The 23,491-nt window shown below is 40.9% G+C and overlaps 1 protein-coding gene across 5 annotated transcripts; it reads left to right on the top strand.

Moving 5' to 3' along the window:
• Window positions 1–19: 19 nt before the first annotated feature.
• On the top strand, window positions 20–21,701 carry LOC137484277 (serine/threonine-protein phosphatase 4 regulatory subunit 1-like). Of its 5 annotated transcripts, XM_068207999.1 has the most exons (21): window positions 70–162; window positions 258–302; window positions 4,078–4,121; window positions 4,802–4,934; window positions 5,259–5,365; window positions 5,968–6,110; window positions 6,644–6,790; window positions 8,347–8,454; window positions 9,589–9,654; window positions 10,253–10,411; window positions 10,870–11,063; window positions 11,399–11,832; window positions 12,512–12,744; window positions 13,305–13,397; window positions 13,891–14,076; window positions 14,358–14,519; window positions 15,113–15,213; window positions 16,305–16,425; window positions 16,928–17,062; window positions 17,741–17,882; window positions 18,623–21,701. In XM_068207999.1, the coding sequence occupies exons 3-21, from the start codon at window positions 4,103–4,105 to the stop codon at window positions 18,775–18,777; spliced, it is 2,838 nt and encodes a 945-aa protein (XP_068064100.1). In that variant the 5' UTR covers window positions 70–162; window positions 258–302; window positions 4,078–4,102; the 3' UTR covers window positions 18,778–21,701. The 5 variants fall into 5 exon arrangements, with proteins under 5 accessions (XP_068064101.1, XP_068064100.1, XP_068064099.1 ...); XM_068207998.1 differs by lacking the exon at window positions 4,078–4,121 and having other exon boundaries at window positions 74–162; XM_068208002.1 differs by lacking the exon at window positions 4,078–4,121 and having other exon boundaries at window positions 74–162; window positions 12,512–12,598; window positions 13,312–13,397.
• The last annotated feature ends 1,790 nt before the right edge of the window (window positions 21,702–23,491 follow it).

A 23,491-nucleotide genomic window follows, 5' to 3' on the forward strand; every position in this document is an offset into this window, starting at 1 on the left:
CTGTTGTCCCCCTCGGGTGCTGAGGGGCCACTCGAGCCCCGGCAGCCGCTGCTCCTTCACCCGGTGGCGTTTCGGGGCTGACCCGGCGACAGGAAGCACCCGCGGCTCCTCCCTGTGCCCTCCCGCGGCTCCTCCTCGCCCATGTCCATTCCAAGATGGCCGGTAAGTGGGGCCGGCGGGCGGGCGGCTCAGCCGGGGCTGCCACCGTCCCTCCGAAACCAACCCCTTGGTATCTCTCTTCTGTTTTTTGTTTGTAGGGATCCCTTTGTATTTTGTGGATTTGCAGGATGACTTAGATGATTGTGAGTAACTGTTTTTTATTTTTCCGCTCCCTGTTCAGGCCCGCGCTCCCACCCCGGGGTCCTCCTGTCGCCCACTTTTCCTCTCCGCATTTTCACCCCGGTGAGGGCGAGGGGAGGATTTTGAGGCAGTTCTGGCAGGTGAAGGGTCCCGGGGTGTTGGGACCATCCCCGCTTGGTTCCAGTGAGGCTGGGCTCGGTGTAAACAGCAGCTCCGGCAGCGCCCGAGCCTGGGCAAAGCGCACAGGGGGATGAGGGGATCAGCCCCGCTCCTGTTGTCGGTGGGCATTAGAATGCTTAGCCCAGGGATTGCTCAGCTGCGCTGAGACTTTCTAAAGCTGTAGAGGCTGTGAGGACGCGTTTTCCGCTGCTCTTGCATCCCGGGGATGTGCTGCGAGTGCACTGCGGGATGAAGGGATCATCTCCGTGTGTGCTCCGGTTGGATCGCACTAACCGGTGGGTTTGGGCTGAGTACCGTGCGCCGGTCTCAGAGCAGGGAACGGCTCCATCACACGCCGGTGTAGTCCAGGGCTGTGTTCCAGAAGAGCTGGGCACCTGTCAGACGTGAACCAGCCTGGTAAGCGCTGTGACTTCAGGAGATAAAGCTTTGACTGACAGTGATACGAACTTCTGCTGCCTTGGAAAGCAGCTCGCTCTGTGGGGCGGCTTCCTTGACACGTTGGATGCTGGATTGACTTTTCTATTAAAAACGAAAGATGTTACTTGTATTTCTCACAAGACTTTTATTGTTTGATACTGCTTGGAAATGTGAAACAGGTGGACCCATCCCACCCACCTTCCCAGCTGAGCGTGAGAAAGCTGATTTAGGAGAAAGGTGGTCTTCAGGAACACCAGGGGAAATGTTGGAATACAACTGGGATCTAAAGTGTTTTGTTTGGAAGATGTGCAGGGAGGTTGCCTCTGTGGGAGGAGCTGGCTCTGTGGAATTCTGTTGGTTGTTGCCCTCAGTCTTTGAGGTTTCTGCTTTTCCCTAGTAGGTAGCAGTGTGTAAAGTGCGAGAAGCAGACATAAATGCAAACTTCAAAGTAGTTTTCTTATGGGTTTTGGCCTTGGACCTTCCCTGGAAGTGTTTGTTGTCTGTTAGTGTTCACTCCTTGGCTGTTCTGTTTAGACTGTAACAGATTTGTCTGCTAAGTTGATTAAGAAGCTTGATCCTCGTAAGGCAAAACATGAGTGACTAAAAATTTCCAGATAAAGGCAGTTGTGCCATAAGTGGTAATTCATAAAAGAAGTTATCCATTCCAGGATGAGCGTGTAAATAAATGTACCTTTTAGAGTTTTAAGAAAATCGAATGATGTGATTTAAAAATATTCTTTGATTATGTTAATTAATTTGGCATCACCTTTAGAATTATGGCATCAAAAGCTCTCTGTTGTAGCAGAGTTCAGGTGTCCCATGACTAAGATACTGTTGTCCAGAGACTAGGCTAGCAAAAGGCTCAGGATGTGTTTTAGGAAAGCCTCAGTGAAATAAATCACTGGAACTGGATTCTTACTTGCTGAAGTAAATTGTTGAAGTAATGTCATGCACACTGAATTGTGTTGAAACAGGAAGTCTAGGGACTTATTCTGAATGTGGGAAAAAGCTGTAGTAAAATCTAGCGAAATTCAAGTGCAACTTAAAACTTGTTTTTCATAAGATAATGGGTCATCTGGAAGAAAGAATTAGCTTATTTATGCCCTTTGTGTAATTAATAAGAAAGTATTTAAATAATTTGTTTTTCCTTCTACAAACAGGAGGAAAAATGACCTTCTGGTGCTGATTAAACCGTTGTGCTGGGTGCTGTTATTTACTGGTTTGTGCTGTGAAATCTGAATAGTGACGCTGGGTGATGACATTGAATTGCTCCACTAGGTCCTGTGACCCTGAGTTTCTCACACCTCTGAGCAGCTTTTAGGCACTGAACTCAAGTTCAGCTGTGAATACTGTCACATTTATTTCTGTTTATAGGTGAACGGATTTCAAGCTCACTTGCTTGATCTAGTTAGGGGAAAAAATACTGAATAATAGATGTACCTATGAAGGAACATTAGATAAGAGATACTAGTTCAGTATTTGGGATTTACTTTATAGTACTTTGTGTATTCTGGAACATGTGAGTACCCGTGGTGTCCTATTTTATAGAAAAAGAAGACCAAATTCTTGAGAGAAGACAAAATGGATTCTGCTGTGATTATTACTTACTTATGTGTAGTGAGAGTGTATGGAAAAAATTTCAGGTATTTAACTCTCAGTCCTGATCATAAGTAGTGGTGCTCTGTTTTCTTTCTGCTCTTGGAAGCACTGGTGTGTGTGCTTAAGTACTTTAAATGAATAATGGAGCTACTCCATGCAGCAAAATTAAACGTGTACATCATGTTTACAAAATTAGTCCCAGGTGTGGTATTGTAGTCAAAGTTACAGCTGGGATTTATTTCATCGTTGTTTGAATTGGTAGGAATTCTGAACTGTTTGAAGTGAACTAATAGCTTTAATTGTTAGCGAGTCTAATTGGGAACAGGTGGGAACTAGGTAAAGCTAATTACAAGTATATTGATTCTAATCAGTCTGTGTAACAGGTGACCTCAAAAATCAGCTACTAAGTGTCTGGTCTGTGTGAAATTTCAAATATATATACTATAATTGCACAGACATAAGGATGGCCAGTGTTTGTTGCAACCTCAGAAGGGAAATCTGCAATCCTACAGACATTGTGCAACTTCCCCTGCGCTGTCAGGGACACAGCAAGTTTCTTCTGAAGCAGCAAATCTGGATGTTCCCTCTTCAGATGCTTTGACTGGGGGAAGTCCTGGAGCAGATTTATCCCAGACAGACCCGGGCTCTGGAAATTGTTTACACTTGTGCAGAAAAAGGTTTTGAACCTGACAGACCCTTCTGTAAGCAGCAGGCATGAGAAATAATAATGACCAGTGGAGAGGATATAAGGGTGTCAGTGCAATATGTCATCATTCTAAAACGCTGGGAATAATTAGCATCTGTTTCCTATTGTGTGGCTGCGGGTTCACTTGTAGTATCTGTGTGCACATTTGAAATGTCAACATTTAATCTAATCCCACAGTTCTGTTTGTTTGAAGTCTATTGAACTTGTTGAGTGCGTTGTCTGTGAGAAAAGCAGAATTTGGAACTTCTGTAGTATTTTAACTCACCTAGGGTTCCTTGGAGACCTTAAACCAATCTGCTTTTTTTCCCCTGAAGACCCAGATATAGCATTTTTCTCCAAGTATGTCCAGATGATTTCCTCTTTTACTGAGCTGCATTTCTGAGAGTTTTCTGACTTTTGCTGAATAATTGGAAAGCAGAATTTTACATAGGAAATGTTGGAAGAAAACTGAGGCTTGGAACAGAGGGTTTAACATATAAAGTGATTTATAATGGGTATTAATGGAGTTTAGACCAAAGAAGTGGCTTCTTGTCTTCAGTGGTTGTCACTGTCAGCACATGTGCTGCTTTGTTGTAAGATACTTGATGCATGTGAGAAGCTGTGTTGGCAGATGTTGCATTTACTTAAGTGTGATCCCAGTTGCTCTATTTGTGTGAAAGAAATGTGCCTGGCTCTAGGAGTGCTTGGGACAGTTGTAAACCCAGAGCAGCAATATTAATTACTCCAGTGCAACTCCTTCTGTGGAGTTCTGTATCCAGTAAGGGCATTTATGTGAAAGATTTGCATTGCGGGCACATTATTTCACATGGTTGTAGGGGTGAAGGATTAAAATAGGTTTGACAACAAAGTTCTCCCATTCCCTTTCCTTTTCACAGTCATACCTCCTGCCTGTGGTCTGTGATGTTGACTGTCAGACTTGGTAAGGCAAATTGTAGCAGTTGCTGTAGTAATATTTGAGTAAAAATCTGAAGCTGCAAATACAAAAAAGATTGAGAAGAGTGGGCTCACACAGAAAAAAGTCCATAGTTGATGGGTGCCGCAGGGAGCACCCAGCATGTTCACAAGTACCGTGCAGTTGAAGTTTGTTCCAAAAGTCTGTTTGATTTAGGTATGTGGGACCCAGTAACTACGGTGAGAAAAATGTACCTCAGGAACTTTTGGAACAGATATAAGAATTTGCTGGTTTAAAGCAATACAGCTTAAAATTTGCTATGATTGTTAAAATTACAGTTTCTTCTAATGGGACGGACTTTTCTTTTGAATGTGTGGGTCGGTTTGTGATGTGCAATTGTGTCAGCTGAGCCCTCTTAACTCAATGCATGTGGATCCTCCACTGAAAGGGCAAAGTAAGTTGTGTTTAAAGCCAAGGATTTTGACAGTCAAGTTAAATTTTAAAGCTTGAATTTACAAGTCTGTATGCAAGTGTTGTACTCAACTTCATTAGATACAATTTAAGACGGTTTTGTAATCTGTTTCCAGTGATGTGCAGTTACTTTTCTTTTAAAGAAATAGTTACTGATTTGTTGTATTTACATTGTAACATCTCTTGCTGACTCTTGGATTTTTTTTTTCTTTTGGTTGCTTTTCATGTCTTTCAAGTTGGCTTTGAAGATTATGGACCAGACTGTGATAGCATGAGGATAACAGCATTCTTGGATATTCCTGGACAGGATAACTTAACTCCACTGGCTCGTCTAGAGAAATATGCCTTCAGTGATAATGTATTTAACAGGTAAGGGCACAACAGGCACAGTTGGTGGTACCTGAGTCTGAGTGCACTGTGCATGTTAAGATGTTGCTGTGTCTTTCATTATTCTCCCAAATACATGCCTGATGTTATTTCTACCTGAATAACTTGTAAAACACTTCCATGAAAAGAGATTTTCGGTCTTGGTTATCAAATAAGATCTCTCTATTCCTACTTTATTTTGTTGGTATGTGGAATGTTCAGAGAACAGCTTGATCTGTTTTATGGTGCCATTTACATTTGATAAGTTCCCCTTGCATCCCATCTAAGTGTCACTGGATTAAGGCAATTATTGTGTTCACTCCACAGGCAAATTATTGCCAGGGGTCTTCTGGACGTCTTTCGAGATTTCAGTAACAATGAAGAAGACTTTCTGACTGTAATGGAAATAGTGGTCAGGCTCTCTGAAGATGCAGGTTTGAAAGTTTGCTTTTGTTTGTTTTTTAATTTGTGTAAGTTATTTTACATAAATTGCAACATCGGAAATGCTGACTTCCGATTTTGAGAAGGCAATGAATGAACTAAGGAAGTTGAATCATCCAGCAGGAAGATCTGTCAATGGAAACAGATTCATTTTTATCTCTTGTTTTTGAAATATTTTGTATGGTAAATGTTAAATGAAAGGCCTATTCTTAGTATAGGGCCTGAAGCAACATTTTTCAAGAGATCTGTTACATTTGATTTATTGTATCTGGTGTAAGTGGCCCAGAGCAGTTGTGTATTTCAATAGTTCTTGTGCATGCGTTCATGGTGACTGGATTTTCCAGCTTGTGATCTCATTTTATTGGATTGATCTGGGAACTAATCCCAAGTCTCTGAACTGTGATGATGTATGTAAGGCTATTCTGTTTTATTCAGCTTTCCTTTAAGAACAGGCAATCTCAGTGATGCTATTTCTATGTTTTGGTTATTTTAATTTTCCTTTGTTGTGAAAACATAAAGAAAAATGCCACTTTTTTGTCTTAAGTTACCTATCTTCATTTCATATTTACTAATGTAATCTGACTTTTATTTCCAGAGCCAACTGTTCGCACAGAGCTGATGGAGCAGATACCTCCTATTGCCATCTTTCTGCAAGAAAGTCGACCAAAATTCCCAACAGCATTTTTTGAATACCTTATGCCCATAGTAGTGAGGTACCTCACAGATGTTAACAATCAGGTAGGAAATACAGACAACAGGAGTTGAATCCTTGGACAATTCTGTGTGGTTCAGTAAAATTAAGGAATGAGGAAGAGATACAAGGAAATTCCATGTTAGTTGATATCTGGCTTTTATGTAGTGCTCTGTATTTATTGGTTTCAGCACATTCCTCTAGGGATATCTGATTTTTGTTTTGTTTTTGTATTTTTGGGTTTTGGTTTTAATACTTCCCTTAGCAGATAATGGAGACTTCAGGATTTGCCTGACAGCACATGGACAGAATCTGTTACAGGAGTCATGACTTGAAAACCTTGTCTTCTACTTCATCTTTTGTCTTATTTTGAAAATGTGATGAAATGTCATCTAATGATTGCATTAAACTTTAGTATTTGTTGCTAATTCCTTATGATAATAAAACTAAGACCTTTTTTCCTGGGTTTGTTTTTTTAAGCTTGTACCTGGGTGTCCATTCAAAGGAAAGAGGGTTTTGTGGTTCTTATATCTGTAAGTGTTTTTATAGTGACAAACTGGTTTTGTGTGTTTGTTTATAGGTCAGAAAGGCAGGCCAGGAAGCACTGCTGATACTGCTGGAACAAGATCTTGTGGCTCAGAGTGACATTGAAAATAAGGTGTGTCCAATTCTGCTGGACCTCTCTGCTCCTGACAGTGATGATGAGTACAAGGTGGAAGCTGTCAATGTAAGTTGATAACATTAATTTATAGTGGTGATTAAGATGAGGTCCAGGAATAGAACTGACATTAAATAAAGTAAGCCATCAAACTTTTTGTGTTTATTCAGTAAGATAGTTGGATTTTTACTTTAACAAAACAAGTCTTTAATTTTTATTCTGAATTTTTGAAAACACCAGATTTTAAAAGAGACCATCTTTATGCTTCAGGATCCTATATTATGTCAAAATAGTAGCTGAATAGCTTTAAAATACAATTGGTCCTTGGCAGCCTTTTTTAAAATTCTTGTTAGGATTGTTACATTCCCCAGAGTGTTCTTTACATTTGCTTTACCAGGTTTCACAGTAATGTTGTAGAAATATGACCTGATCTCTGTTCTGAAGTGTTTTGAAAAAAACATTGCCTGCTGACTTTCAAGAAATCAGTTGACTCCACAGAAAAGTGCTGGTGTGTAATTACATTTCAGCATGGATATCTGACACTTGACCTGTAAAATATTTTACCAGCTAGATTTTCCTCTTCCTTGTTTGGGAGTTGGGAATTGCTTAGGCAATTTTCCAGGATGACATCTGAGCACCAGCTGCCTTTTAGGAGTTTGAAAATTTGTAGGAAAGTCCTTGAATGGTCTTTTCCTTAGTTGTTATTTAGCATTCTATTACAAAGGTAAGCATTTATTCCTATAAAAAAATAAAGCTTATTTTTTGTGAAGGTAGAATGCTTCAATATTTTTTGAAAAATAAAAACAGAAAGATGAGGACTGTAATCTGATGATGTTTGTGTAAGCATTAAACCCCTGGTGCATGAGAGCCCCTTGCAAATACAAGAATTATAGCAACTTCTCCCAGAAAGTGGGAGCTGAAAGGAAACACCCAACCCAAAACACACGATTTGCACAGCAGAAGCATGGTTTGTGCTGGTACTGGAAATTGATGGTTCCTCAGAGAAAGCTCAATTAATGAGTGTGTTACTGACTTCCTTTAATTATACACTGTTAACTCCTAAAATTCCTGGGCATCATTACTTTCCTGCACTCCCTTTTTTTGTCTCCTGCTGTATGACAAACTTCTATTTTATTGTGGTATCCGAGCCTACAGAGCTGGGACTGTGCATGTTTTTAAGTACTTGAGCTGTTAAAGACCAATGTCATACTTTCATCCTGAAGCTTGGGATATTTCTAATATGCTTAAAGAGTGTGGTTTTTATAAGATCCTTAGTGCAATGGAACTATTGTCTTCTCCATACAAAATGCCAGTGTTTGCCACATTGCAAACACCTTGAAAACAAATCTATTAGTAAAAATCTATTTAACCAGATAAAAAAAGACAAGGGATTAAATGCAGAAATGTTATGTTCTGGCATAGAATGATTTAAAGTAAAGCTGTGTTTGTGCTTTACATAAAACAGCACAAGGTGTATGGAAATACAAATAATTTGTAGCAGTTTCATCTGTTTGATTGTAATCACGGTCTTGCTCTCTGAGGTAATTTTTAGGAGGAATATTTGGCTGTGCTTAAAAGCTTTATAATTTTCTTCTCCTTACACATATTCCTTTCCTGATTTTCAGATAATCTGTAAAATGGCTTCTATGTTGAGCAGAACAACAGTTGAGCACATGCTGCTTCCTCGTTTCTGTGAACTGTGCAGTGATGGGAAATTGTTTCAAGTCCGAAAGGTTGGTGTGTGTTCAACCCTAAACCCCCTGCAAATGAATTTGTACACTGCTGTTCAAATGCCTTCCTGCATAATTTAGTCATAACTCTAGCTGATGGACTTTCAAAGCATCTGGAAGAGAAGTTTTGATTTATTGACAGGGTTCTAGTTTCTGTGGTGCAGTAAAGAAACAGATAATAGACTTTGGCCAGTAGGTTGGGTCCAGTAGTTAAACTGGTTTTGCATATTTAATAGTTTTGCACAATGTTTTTTTGTAAGCTGCTGTGCTTGGTTATGGGATGGTAACAACTCTTATAATTTCTAGCATCTTATTTCAAAATTCAAAAGTAATAGACATTTGAGACATCATTTCTTTAAAAAGAAATCTGTTATTATTGAAAGGAGAAATCCCCAAAGTGTAGGACTTAGTTTAATTCATGTTTGAATACAAAAGGAAACTTGTAGCATAAGAAGTATTAAAATACTTGTTAAGACTTAAGGGTCATGCCAAGCTTCAGCTTGGTCTGCAACATAAGCTGCACTTGCTGGAATTTGAGCTGCTTTTATTGCCTTCTAAATAAGCACAGAGAGTGACTAAAACGTGTATTAACACAGCTCTATCTTAAATTATTTCAGATTTTGCCAACATCTTTTTCCAGCCTGAGGGGATGTCCCTTTTGCCTTAATTAGAGCTTCTGTAATGGCCTGTAAATGGCACGAACTTGAGACCTTGATTAAACTTTGCTTCAGCAAAGCACTTAAGCCACCTTGAGCCAGGGTAGTGCTGTCAGTACACCTAAGTCCTGACCCTGGTATCATGTTCTGGCCTGCTTTGGCTTTGACAGCTGCTGCTCGAAGTGATTTAAACTTTCATGTGGGCTTATTGTCCCTTCTGGTGGTTACTGGAGCAGATGATGCTCCTCATGCAGAAACCTTTATTACTATTGATCCCAGAGGCATGTGGCATATGGACGCTTGCTCCAAAGAGTCTTTGTTTGGATGAGTTAATATTACATGATGCAGTTACAGGCCTGAAATTGGAAGAGTCAAAACATGTGCGGTTGTGTGATGGGATAAATAATGCATGGTGGAGTTGATAATCAAACTAATGCCCTTGAAAGAGACACGGTATTATTAATGACTTTTTATTTCTTAGATTTGTGCAGCTAATTTTGGTGACATTTGTAATGCAGTTGGGCAAGAAGCCACTGAAAGACTGCTGGTATGTAAAAACCAAATCAATTTGCAAGACCTGTATTTCTCAGTTCAGAAAGTTTAATTATGAGTTTCTTTATTGTCTTCTCTACAAATTAATCAGTGTGCATGCATTTTCTTAATTGATTTGGCTAAAGCTGTGGTTGCAATTACGCAGCAAAACTGGGAATTAAGAGAAATGCAAAGTTCTTGCTTTGCAAAACACGTTTAACAATGTAACTGACAGCATATATGTGTGTGTATATATATTCACACATATACTTATGTATACACACACATTACAGAATTACCACTTTTATTTTTCCCTGAACTAGATGATCATCAATGCAATTATGATTTCAGGGAAAATAGGCCATTAATAACTTTCTATTCTTTTTTACTGTAAATAGTTGTACACACATTCCTAATGGAGTAAGTGAGAGACAGATGGGTTTTTTCCAATTCCTTTAATTAGTGCATGCATTTAACCTGTCCCTGTTTCTTCTGTTCTTTACTTATTTTATTCTCTGAGTTGTCATTGTCTCCAGTTTTCAAACAAATACTTTGATATTGCTGCAGTCTTTGTTTAGTCTTTAATTAGTTTTGGATTGGCTTCTTTTTGGCAGATTCCCAAGTTCTTTGAGCTGTGTTCTGATAGTGTGTGGGGAATGAGGAAGGCTTGTGCTGAATGCTTTATGGCAGTGTCTTACACCACATCCCCAGAAGTTCGCAGGAGCAAACTGTCCCCACTGTTCATCAGCCTGATCAGTGACACCTGCAGATGGGTGAGTAACTCCCTCTGGAATGGAAGCCTCCTCCCAGGAAGATCCTAAACAAGTCATGGGCAAGTTTAGTAGTGCTCTGAAGTGTGTTTGCTGAGATCAGAGCTTAATGTGCTATAAACTAATCTCTAATGAGAGAGTTTCTTATGTTTCCTCTCTCTCAGCAGTTTATAAATGTAAATACTCTTCTGAGAAAAGGTTGCTTGTGTTAAATAGATGAGTTGAAGTAAGCAGATGTCCTTCAAATGTATAACTTCCAGAAGATTTCTGTACAATGGTTGTAGATATATGCTTAGGTGTATCACCCTTTGCTTAAGTGGTGCTTATTTGGTAATTGGTTATATAAATGAAGCTGTTATATTAAGAACCACTTGGTTCTTACTGAAAATTGCACCAAATTTAGATTTTTAAACTCTGTGAGAGTTGCATGAAGCCTGACTGTTACTCTTACACCACCACAGGTCCGTCAGGCTGCTTTTCAGTCTCTTGGCCCATTTATTTCTACCTTTGCGAACCCTTCAAGTGCTGGTCTTTACATTCGAGAAGATGGGACACTGAGTATCCGACCACCAGCACAAGATGTGAATTCCAATTCCTGTCAGCCGAGCAACAATATCCCTGTGATGTCTTCCAGTGCAAATGCTGCATTGCCCAGGTAAATCCTGGGAAAGGTGTGATGTAGTGGAAGGGGTTAAAAACAAAGGGGATTTTGTTGCTCATCAAGGCTAAAAATTTCAATTTGAGAATGCAGTTCCAGAAAAGGTCTTGAAGAGTGAGATCACACATTTGAATGTAACCACATTATTGAAAAATTCACTTTGGCTACACAGGAGGGCAAAGGGAAAACTGGTGAAGTAAAGCATAGTGGTAACAAATTGTCTTTCTTTAGAGAAAAGCTTCTGTTGTTGCTACTGTCTTTTATGAAGTATTTCACTGAAAATCTCTTGTTACAGAGTACTTAAAGTTTACTTTCAATAACTTTATTTCTAGCTCAGAACAACCAATGGAAATCAAACCGGAATCATCGACTGAGGAGGCTTCAGCAGAAGTTCGTACAAAGCTCTCTGAGGACCTAAATAAAAATTCATGGGAAGGAAGTTCAGATTGTTGTGCCAGCCCTGGAGAAGATGTGTCTGGCTTGTGTCAGGGTGACAAAACTGCTGCTGGTGCCTCTGAAGGCACGAAGGAGAGCAGTTTTCCAGGGCTGAGCTCAGGGCTGCCGTCTGCCGAGGACGTGTTTAACACATTCCTGTACTGGCGCCCTCCTCTGCCCGACATAAGTCAGGACCTGGAGTTGCTGCAGTTCAAGGCTGAGAAGCACAACGATGCCTGCTCTGTGCCATGTAATAACTGTGTTGCTAGCAGTGAAATAAAAAAGGTTCTAGAAAGCTTACAGGAGCACATAGATGATCCAGATGTTCAAGGTGAGACTCTGTGACAGTAAAATTGTGTTTTCTCTGAGCAGGGTTTCTGGCCTTTGCTAAAAAGTTGGCTGCATTTTAATTAGCTTGGTCTTCATTGGGTGATGAGCCTACTTTGAGTAGTAAATTATAGTAGAAGGTTATGCAACAGCATTTTTTATAAGACCTAAGTTATTTCTAGAGCAGCTGGGGAAATGTTCCTGGCTTCTGTTTGCATGAAAAATAAATTAGTCTAACTACAAAGCAGCTTGTTAAGTACAGTTTCAACAGGTTTTGAGTGTTGTAGGTACTGTGGGTTTAGTGATAGTGCTGCCTGTTACAAGCTGAATTAATCGAATATTGGCTGACTGAGAATGGCCCTAATTTCAAGTTCTTCCTCCTTACCCACCTGAAACAGGCCCTTTGTCAAAAGCATTGAAAGGATATTGGCCTGATAGTGGGATCTGTGCTTCATGGGCCAAATCCGTCTTGTCATCCATAGTCAGCTCAGTTTCTTGTTTCACCAAGTCTCAAGTGCTGTGCAGTAAAACACCTTTTCTTTCCAAGAGCAAGTGTTTGCTAATACCGCCTTTGTGTGCAGCTCATACTGGGCTACCTTTTACCTTTTCAGAGGAGTTAATTACAACTTTACTGCCTTTTAATAAAGAAAGGAGACTAAATAACCATCTTTTGCTTTATACAGCTCAGGTCCAAGTGTTGTCTGCTGCTCTCAGAGCTGCTCAGTTTGATTCTGTTGGTGACTGTGAGGCCAAAAAAATGGAAGAAAGTGGTGACAACCCTCAGAACAAAATGATTTTGGATGAAACAACGGTTTCAGATGCTGCCTGCAACCAGGTGCAGGGGAACACTCTTCCATCCCCTGCCTCCCAGGATGACATCAGTGACCAGTCAAGCACCAGTGTGCTGAAAAGCACAGTAAGTACACGTTGTGCTCCATGTCTGAGCTGTGTGGGGTTGTGTAGTCCCTGGCATAACTGATCCACTTTTGATCCAAAGCCTTTGAACATTACTAGACCACAGCTATCATATTCTGCTTACTCTAATTAACAAAAGAAAAGCCACTAAGGGTTATAATTTCTGTTTGCACACAAATGACCCAGGAGTTAAAGTTTGGAGTAGTCTTGTACGTTTTTTTTTCCTGATTAAATTCTGTTGAACATAATTTAAGTTAATTTCAAGAATAAAAGCTATTTAAAAGCAACCATCCAGAATGTGTGTGAATGTTGGGTTTGTGATGTTAGATTCTTTTCTTTAGAAGTAAATCTTAACTACTGCTGCCCTTGTTGTTGCTGCAGTCTGTTTGCCTCAGTGTGCAACTGTTGTCTTTCTGTACTTGCATAAACACAGTGAACAAGGCTCTGCCTGTGCAGGGCTGTTCTGAATCTGAGCTCTGTTGTTCTGCACTGTGATGCTTTGAAATAGCCCAAACAGCACCAAGTCTCCTTCATTTCACTACCTGGTACCTTCTTTTACAGGACTCAGAGGAGCAACACAGAGGAACCAGTGTCTTTTTGAGGAAAGAGCAAGAAAATAATCCACCATTTGAAGATGACAAGTCAAAATTACAGGTGATTAAAATGGTATTTAATGGATTTAGTGGAGTACTGGATATAGTTCATCTTATCCTTAATACAGTGATACCTTCTGTAATGGATCAGTTGCAGAATGTGAAGGAATGCTCCAGAATTCAAGGACTACCCTGATTAAATGAGAAAATTAGAAACATTCTGTTGCCTTTTTGGTGCCTTAGAGGCAACCTGTCCAACCAAGGTAGGCACTGACTGTCCTGTTCTGTCACTGATTTACTGTTTGGCATCAGCAAAGAAGGAATTTTCGGCTTGGTTGATGCAAGGTGTTGATAAAGCCATAATGACTGTTCCTTGCTGCCTGCTCTGTCCTAATGAGAGGATAAATAACCATTGGAGTCATGTACCCTTGGTGAGAGTAACACATACAAGGGGTGTCTTGTCTCTTGTGTTTTGGTGCTGGCTGATTGGTAGAACTGTAGCAGAGCAGCTGTATTTTCTTTCTGCTCTTAAATTGAAGTGTGTCTGTCTGTAGGACATCATCCCTCAGCCTTTACTGGACCAGTACCTGTCCATGACTGACCCTGCTCGGGCCCAGACTGTTGACACTGAAATTGCCAAGCACTGTGCCTACAGCCTGCCTGGGGTTGCCCTGACACTGGGCAGGCAGAACTGGCACTGCCTCAAGGACACCTATGAGACACTAGCTTCAGATGTGCAGGTAAGAAAAGAAAGCTTTGTTACAAAAAATCAGAATTTTAAGGAGGAGATTTTTTTCTTCAGTCTGTACTGTAATTATAAGATCACATAATTTCATATAGAGGAATAAACATGCACTAAAAATATAAAATTCCAGATTTAAATCAGACTTCATAAATACAATTAACACTTTCTACTAGCCCTGTTTGTCCTGCTCTCTCAATCCTCTCACAGGGGTAGTTCAAAAGCTTGTTTATTGTAGTCATGGTGCCTCATGTAGTTCCCTTGCTGGCCCGTTTGCAGTGGAAGGTGCGGCGCACTCTGGCTTTCTCCATCCACGAGCTGGCTGTGATCCTGGGTGATCAGTTAACAGCTGCTGATCTGGTGCCAATTTTCAATGGCTTCTTGAAAGATTTGGATGAAGTGCGTATTGGTGTCCTCAAACATCTCTATGACTTTCTGAAGGTAGGAAAATGTAACAAATTCCTCAACATAAAATTTTTTTGACTCCATTATATGAAGAGTTTTTGAATGAGCTGTGCATGTCTCAGTATCTAATCAATGTTTAGTTTGTTGCAATGCTACCATTTTTTGTGTGTGCCTCTATTCCTTCTTTTAATGTGCCTCACTTCTCTTTTCTCTCATATCCCAACAAAATACCAAGCTGAAAACCCTTTGTAAATGTGGTTGTAAATGCTGCTGGCTGTTTTAAACTGGGAAAATTGGCCCGGTAGCAATTTGTGTTTGGGGCTGGGAGAGAAGAGAGCAGATCCTGGTGGGCTGCTGTGGAATACACACAGATCCTCAGCTTTTGGTTACTCACTGTCATGCCTGGAGATGGTGCTTTGGGTGTTGCTAAAGGGATGACTTCTTGTACTTTGGATGTCACTTGTGTGTGCCCAGGCACTCAGCTGACTCTGCACAGTTTTTAGGGAGCACCTTGTCATTAGTCACTTGCTTTCAAGTAGGAAAATGCACATAGGTGTGAATAGTGACACACCAGAGAACTGCAAGTCTGAAGTTTTATCAGTTTTATACCAGTAATGTTTTTCCTTTAGCTACTTCATGCAGACAAAAGGCGAGAGTATCTTTACCAGCTGCAAGAATTTGTGGTGACTGATAACAGCAGGAACTGGAGGTTTCGTTACGAGCTGGCAGAGTATGTAATTTTGTTAACTTCTGATTTTTAACCTGTATTACTAACTTGGAAATAAGTAATTACATTCAGAAGTTAGCACATCTTGATTAGAAGCTAAAAGTTTAGCAAGGAGAAAGCCACTGGCTGTTAGGGTTGTTTGGGGGGAGTTGAGGTTGTTTGGGTTTTTTGTGTTTTTTTTTTTTTTTCCACAAGTTGTGCTGTAATGTGTGACTAAAACTTAAATGCCAGTGATATTACTAAAATGGAGATCTGGTTCACTTGCAGCTGATGAAACATGACAATCTGATAGATACTATTCAGTGAGAATTTATTAGTTCAAGACTCCCTTGCAAAAATTAGTGAAACACATGTAAAAAGTATTTTTTTTTTTAATGTGTAGGAAAGAAAAACCAATTTTTAAAAAAACAAGTTGGGCTTTTTTGGTACTTCTGTAAGACTGGGTATATAACAAAGGTAGATTAACATCCCACAGTTCTTTTTCTACAAGCCCTGTTGATATTTGCAGCACCACTGTAGCCATAGTTTGCAGATAGAGTCTGACCTTTGTGTTTATTTTGTTGCTGTGTTTGGGCTGTTGAGGCCTTGCTCTCCCTTTGTAGTTTGGCACAACAAAATCAGTGGTACAGAAGTTACACAGCAGCTCCCTGAGCCCTGGTGGGGAGCTGCCACTACCTGGGCTCTGTGTGGCTGCTGGTTCTGTGGCTGGAGTGAGTTCTGTGTGGTTCTGTGATAGGAATTATTTTCTGAAATGCAGATTTCTACACTGAGGTAAATATTCAGTGTTTCCTTTGCAAGAATGTACAGGATATTGTTTTGAAGCTGGAAAAGGCTTCTCATGCTTATGTTTGTAGCTTTTGGTTATTCTTTTGGATAATGTTGATACGCTGATACATGTAGTTTGGATCACAGTTTCTCTGGGCCTCCCTGATGGATTAAAGCCTGTACCTGTAAAAAGTGAAGAGAAGAACAAACTGCTCAAGGGCTCTGTAGTAACCCTGGTGCTTTGGTGCTCCTTCCCCACTGTAGGAGCTGGTGAATGGCAGCAGGCTGGTGCTGCACTTGGTACAGTAATGGTTTCCTTTGTGTTCCAGGCAGCTGATCCTGATCCTGGAGCTCTACAATCCCAATGATGTCTATGACTACTTAAGGCACATTGCACTAACTCTGTGCTCCGATAAAGTTTCAGAAGTTCGGTGGATCTCCTTCAAACTGGTAGGGGATTTAGTCTACTTCCTGGCAGGAGAGCAGGAAAATCCTCCTGGAGAGGGTACCTGAAATCACTGTTTTTTCAGACAAGTAGGGTGAATAGGGATGTTTTGATAAACACAGGAATCAATATGGAAAAAAGTGAAGTGAAAAGTTTATAAAACATTGAGTTGTCAGACTGCCACAGATACTGAAATTTTTGTCTGTGGTTGTATGTGAATGAGAAATCCTTTGAAGTGAATGTAAGCCAGTATATGTGATTTGGAAAACCTTCCCCCATTCTGGGTCCAAAAAAAAAAAAACACAAGAAAACACAGAACAACCAACTACTGACCTTTCCTCAAAGTTGATTTAATTTGTTATGAAGCCTACAAGCAGAGCTGACTACATTGAATAGTGTCCCTTGTAGAATTCAAATGAAATAATGTCTTTTTAAGTCTATGGGCTGAAGCTGAAGTTTCATTTCTTCTTTTTGTTCCCCTCTTTTTCCCATTCCTTTGGCTCACAGGTTGTAGCAATATTACAGAAGTTCTATGCAAACAGTGCCAATGCCCTGGGATTAAATTTCATCAATGAGCTCGTAGTGCGGTTTCGCCACTGCTCCAAGTGGGTTGGGAGACAAGCCTTTGCCTTCATTTGTCAGGTTGGAATGTTCTCTCTCTGTTTCTATGTGTACATTACATTTGGGGCTTTGCAGCAATGTGGGCAAAACTGAAATCTGACTCACCATTTTTTTGGTTATTTTTGGTTTGGTCAGAGTCAGTGTGGTCTCAGGGCTGGCATCTGGCTGTCCCACCCCAGGCTGTATCCCTGGCTGGGTCTGTGCTTCCAGCTGCCACAGCTGATCCTTGGACTGTCTGGTATCCCACTGGCAAAGCCAAGAGTTAAGTCCCAAATGGGGACAGGTTTGTTTAATCCTTGGCCATGCTAGGCTAAAAGTTCACAAGAGCTCTTCATACCACCAATGGGTGCTGGGTGCCAGGAAATATTTCCCTCTTTATTGCCACCTCACCTTATCCAAACCAAAAATGCTTACTTGGGTAGCAGTGAGGGGCAAGGGTTGAACATTAAAAGGGAAAAGGGTGATGACAGGCAACAGGCAAGAGAGCAGCATTTCCTAAAACATTCTCGAAAGAAATTAATCTGCTCTTCCTGGCCCATCTTTGGCTGAAATTCGAAATGGTGAGACACAGGGTGGGATGTTCTTGTTCAGAGCTTTTTTTAACAGGGCAAATTAAGGACAAGGTGGAAAGAAATGGAGTGGCAAATAGTGTATTTTTAACACAAATCTTGCTTTTTCTGTTGTGTGTTTGTCTTGTAGGCTGTAGTAGAAGAGGAGTGCATGCCTGTGGACCAGTTTGTTGAACACTTACTCCCCAGCCTTCTAAGCCTTGCATCAGATCCTGTGCCAAACGTCAGGGTCCTGCTCGCCAAGGCTCTCAGGCAGACATTGCTGGAGAAAGGTGCAGTCCTTCATTTCCTTGGAAAGATCCAGCACCTCGGGCTCTCCTCTGGCAGCACAGCTCTTGTAGCTCAGTCGGTGCAAGGCTGTGAAACAGTCACGCACTGCGATCTAGGGTTTCAATTCAGATCTGAGAGTACTCGAGTGGCTTTGCTCATGCAAATTTGGGATCCGTTTTGGATCGTGGGATGTGGGAACGTGGGATGCTCATCCCGAGAGGGCTGGAGCTGCCCTGGCCGGCGCTGCAGGTGCCGGGCGGCCCCACACGGGGGCAGTGCGGCCCCGTGAACCGCAGCTCTGCGTTCGGGATCCAGCCTTGCTCCTCAACGCCGAGCTGGGTTATTCTGGTGCATCTCCGATCTAATTTGTGTGCTGCCCTCTGATTGCTGAGAGGAAGAAGCACAGAAATCTCCCTTCTTTTTTTCAGAATAAAGTATGGAGAAGGGTTTGGAATGCGTTGTACAGTAGCAGCTTCCTGTTGCTCATTGATACATTTCTATTTAGGTCTCAGCAAAAAAAAATTCTTAGAAGTATTTAAGTACCTTATAAGATGAATCAGAAGCAGCATATTTCTCTTTCTCTGTCAGCTTCCTTAGTTTCCTGTAGTTTCTGTAAGGGGACTATAAGCTGGATGAGCTGCCCCAGATGGTTTTGGCATTCTCTGTATTTCTGCACTACATATGCTCTAGGGTTTATTCCTTTGGATTTGATTAAAATTTTTTTTTTCTCCCCTTATTCCAGCTTATTTTAAAAGTGTTGGCAATCCTCATCTAGAAGCTGCAGAAGAGACCATTCTAGCCCTGCAGTCTGACAGAGATCAAGATGTGTCTTTCTTTGCCACCATAAAACTGAAACAGGATAACATGGACAATATCACCATTGAAAAACAAAACTAAGGGGTTGTTGTGCAGTGAAGGCTGAACAGCAGGATGGTTTTTCACCTTGTTTCTGTTAGTGTGAGTAATGAGGACAGATAAGGTGGGTTGTTGAGCAGGAGAGAGGGGGTGTTGAGAAATGTTACAGTCTTCATTTCATGACCTTGTTTCATCTACAGCAGTGTGTTTGATTCCTGTGAGTAATTCCTTCCTCTTGGTTTTCCCTTTATAAACTGAGGTGATAACTCTGACCTCACCTGCACTTCAGTATTGTCTGTAGAGTCCTACACCACACTGTGTTTAAACGTAATTGGAATTTACATTTCATTTTTTTAACAAAATATTTCCGTTAGTACAAGTTTGCTATAAGCTCAAAAAGGTTGCTAAATCTTAAAATTTGATTATAGCAAGCTTTCCTGAAGCTGTTCCTTCCTCACTTTTATTATCTTTGTACTGTTCCACCTAATGCATTTATTCGAAAAAAAAGTGTATATATGTGAATAGTTTTGAATTGTAACAAAAAATTATGAAGAACTTAATTCTGTATCAATGGGAATAGTTCAAAACTAATTTCATTTTTTAAAGTAGTTACACCGCTAGAATGAAGTATTGGTCGGTCATTTTTATGTGTGATATTTTTCAAAGCACAGAAAGCTCAACATTCTTTGTATATTGTGAGGTTTCTATTAGTTTGTTCCTTCTGAGCTATACCCTAACACTGTTAACAGATCATAATAGCAACATTTCTGACTGCCCTTACAGGTGTTCACAGGTCAGTTTTTGTTGCTGCTGCCTTTCCCAGGAGCAGGCAGACCGGAGATTTCCTAAGCGGAAAATTCCTCATTCTGCCCCAGCAAAGGTCACTTGAGTTGAGAGATTCAATGCTGCAACAGGAGCTGGAGCTGTGCAAGGTATTACAGAGAGATACAGGCTTGAGTCTGTTTGTTCTACATGCACACCTCATTTAACAAACACCTTTTAACCTGCCCAGTGGTTAAACCCCAAACAGCTTTTCCTAAGAAACAAAGGAGCTCTAAATTCTGCAAAACCCCAGTGCAGAAATGTTCTGGGGAAAGGTGGTGCCACAGTTTGCTCTGCAACCTCTGTGGGTTGTAGGGCAAGGTCTGGGGCAAACACCAAGTCAGACATGTAAGGTCAAGTGGGATGTCTCCTGTCTGTTGGAACAGGGGCTTGCAAGAAAGAGCAGAATTGTGTTAGTCAAATTGAGTAGCCTCAGAAAAATTAGAAAGCTTATACTCCTCCTGGACCCTGCCTTCTTTTGGATCCCAAATCTGCAGTAACGTGTGTCCTGAAAAAAAAAATAGTCTTTTTTTAATTGTGGATTGAAACTTTGTCCTGCTCAAAAACTAAGTTAAAGAAGTGGTTTCATGTAATAACAGTTACTTTCTTCCTGAGAGCAGAGTCCTTTCTCCTCAGCAGACCTGTGTAAATACTCACCCTTGTTTCATCTTCCATAGTAAGTAGTTCACATGGGGGAAGGCTTTCACAGAAATACCTGTTTTGGTTGGATGTGGCAATACAGTGGGTAGGTTCCTCAGCTGGGTTCTGTATTTTGGGAAGGCTCACTTTTGTATGAGTTAACCAGTCATGTATTATAATGTGTACAGTATTTGTAGCAAATTGTTTTCTTGTAAGATCACAAAATGCTCTTTGGAAGTTGCAGGTGGAAATACACCACTGCTATTGCAGCAAACAGTGTAAACTCTGCAACATTCTACATTTAATTTTTTTACAGTTTTTTTTTTATAATTTAAAACAAATGCTTCTTCAGTACAGACATTTTATGATTGCAATTTCTTAACAAAATGACCCCTCAAGTTAATTTTTTCTAGTTTGAATATCTTTTTCTAATGCTGGCATTATACTGATATTTTCTAACAGTTCAGATTTTCTAAGGCCTTTCTGACAAGGTTTCACTTCTGTTTTTTATTATCAGTTCATTAAATTTCTCAGCACTGAACAGATTTTTTAAAGTGTGTGTATATGTAAGTATGTTTGAAATATACTGTATATAAATTAAATACCTTGAACGCTAACCCAACCCGGGCTGCTGTTTGTCGGATCACCTTCAATAGTTACCTTGACTTGCAATAATCCACTGGAAAACACAGACTTCCATAGGTTTCAGCATGTTTGGTTTAGTGGTCAGTAGGAGTTTTTAACTAAGGTGTGTGTAAAGGGTAAGCCACCAGCTACAAAAGTTCACTAAAAGGCTGAACAAAGTTCTTTGCTTTTTAACAATATTTTAGTACCTCTCTGGCTCCCAAATTCAGGTTGGCTTTGAACGAGGCGATTTTAGTGGAGCGTTTAAAACCTCCTGTTACAACTCCACAGTTGCATGCTCTAATGGGGGCCAGCATAGTTCTGGGGTGGGTTTTTTGTAGACAATGTGCAGGTCTGTTACCCAGATTTACCCTCTGCAAATTTGTCCTTTTGGTTCAGTTTTAAACTAGAAATGATTTCAGCATGACTAAAGGCTGCACTTTACGTCTTGTCCTAGACAAATGTATGCAATGAGTGTGTTCACGTGCAGTTCGCTGGGGTGTTTAAATTATGCAAAAATATGTATTTAAAAAGCCAGGTGGAGCGAAGTTAGGTAGTCCATCCACTTGCACAGCAGCAGTAAGAATATCACTTTTCAGCATTTCCAGCTAAGGAACATGACAGTAACAGTAGTTGGTGCAATATTGCTGGGATGCTGTAGGGAATGATCCAAAGCATGTTGGTCATGTTGCTTAGGTTTGAGCCTCACTCGTGGCCCTGGTGGGATGAGCATGTGGCAGCTGTGTCACGACACCGCGGTGTTTAGAGTGCAGTTAAGTGGGGACACTCTGGAAGTGTCTTTCATTTGTCAGAATAAAGAATCTATGTAACTTTCTATTTGTATTTATCTCAATAAATCCTGTGACTGTTTTATAAACCAACTTGTGGTAGCTGATTTTTGTCATGGGTGAGATGTGAGTGCATTTCTTGGTTAATGAAACCTGTCCCAGGTGTAAGCACTGTTGGCTGTCAGACCAGGGCTGAATGTGGAATTCTTCGTGTTGTGTAGTAAAAGAATCTTCAAAATGTGCCATCAATTGCTGGAACTTCCCCTACCTGTGGGGATACAGAACTTACAGGGAAGCCTCCTTCCAGGCTCAGGCAGCACCTGAGCAGAGTTTTGTGTTCTTGGCAGCTTCACACCACGGCAGGTCTTGTCTTACCTGTGAACTCCACTCTGCTGCACATTTCCCTATGGAAGCTGAGTGTTGGAACTTGGGAGCACAGACCTGTTCTTGCTTTGGCATTGCATAAACAACTTTTTAGCTCAGGGAATTTTTAAGAAGAAAGAAAGAGAAACTGTTTTTACACCTGTTCCATATTTATCAATAGACACCAGAGGCTCAGAACACTGTGGCAATTGTTACATTCCTTTCTTAAAGTGAACCAAATGAACAGAAATTGTTAAATGCCAGAGTACAATATAGCTTATAAAGCCCAACAGCCATCAGGAAACTGGTGCTGATTGGGCTCTTACATGTTTTCCTCTTGCTTAGGAAAGAGAATTGTAGTCAGCTTGCAATCTCCCTGACATTGTTCCTGATGGAAGCAGACAAAAAGTACCAATGAAACAGAAGGGCTGCAATTTAGTTAATTTATGCAAAACACAATCAGCATTCAAACTGGGAGTTACCAAGCAGAAATGTATTGATAGAAAAGCCAAAATACTCTGTGCATAAATTGTGAAATATTAAAACAGGATTTCAAAGAGACTCCTGGAATTCACATAACCCTAGGTCAGAGAAGATTCGGGAGGGAATTTTGTCACTGTCAAACTCATGAGGAGGGGCAGAGGGGCTGTGATTTAGTCCCCAGCACTCAGGCCATGCCTCTGTGTGCTGCAAACCAGCACAGCTCTGCTGTGGCACAAGAGTTTAGAGCAGTAAGGAAAAACAGAAACAGCTTTTTCAGAAGAGTGATTAGCAGGGAGGATGATTGCTTATGAGGGATGGCTGCTAAGGATCTGTGGTAGGGAGAGGATGGAGAGGGAAGAGCAGTGAGAAGATGGCAAAGGACTGAGAGAAATGGCACTGCAGATGAGCTGGGGCGCACAATTCCAAAGATACTCTGTCTGTAGCATGTCCACACATTCTCTGCCTTCATTTTCTGAATTTGCAGTGTTGTGAGGTTGTAACCACCAACTGTGTTCAAAGGCAAGCAGAAGCCAGCAGTGAGCTGTGCCTGAGGATCTGCTGACCAGTAAGGTTTAGGGAGGGTGGTGGTTTGCAGAGGGGAGCCAAAAGTTATTAATTTCCTACTCTGCTTCCAGCAGCCTGTTTAGGTTGGTTTGATGCCTAAGCCAGGCTGCAATTGAGGTTTGTGCTTTGGTTTCCCTTTAGGTTCCAGTTCTCTGTACACTGTTCTGTTTGCAGCGTTTGCTTGACATGACTGTCTGGTGTGGGTTGCTGGTGTTTTTCTGGAATTCCTGTGTGTACAGGAGCTAACAAAGGAACTGTCAGCTCAGAAAGGCCATAAATACAGTTCTAGTGGCTTGGGATAAGAAATGCAGAGATCCCTTGGCCAAGCCTGTTCCATGGAATTTCTGATACTATTTCAATTCATTTGGTTTCCAGTAGCCAAACAACCACTGGGGTCAAGCAGAAGTCAAGGTATAAAAATTCATGGCTTTGAGCCCCCTTACCTGTGAGCTGCCATATGTTAGAGGAATGAT

This window comes from Anomalospiza imberbis, chromosome 17 (genome assembly GCF_031753505.1).
Source record: "Anomalospiza imberbis isolate Cuckoo-Finch-1a 21T00152 chromosome 17, ASM3175350v1, whole genome shotgun sequence".
Taxonomy (NCBI): domain Eukaryota; kingdom Metazoa; phylum Chordata; class Aves; order Passeriformes; family Viduidae; genus Anomalospiza; species Anomalospiza imberbis.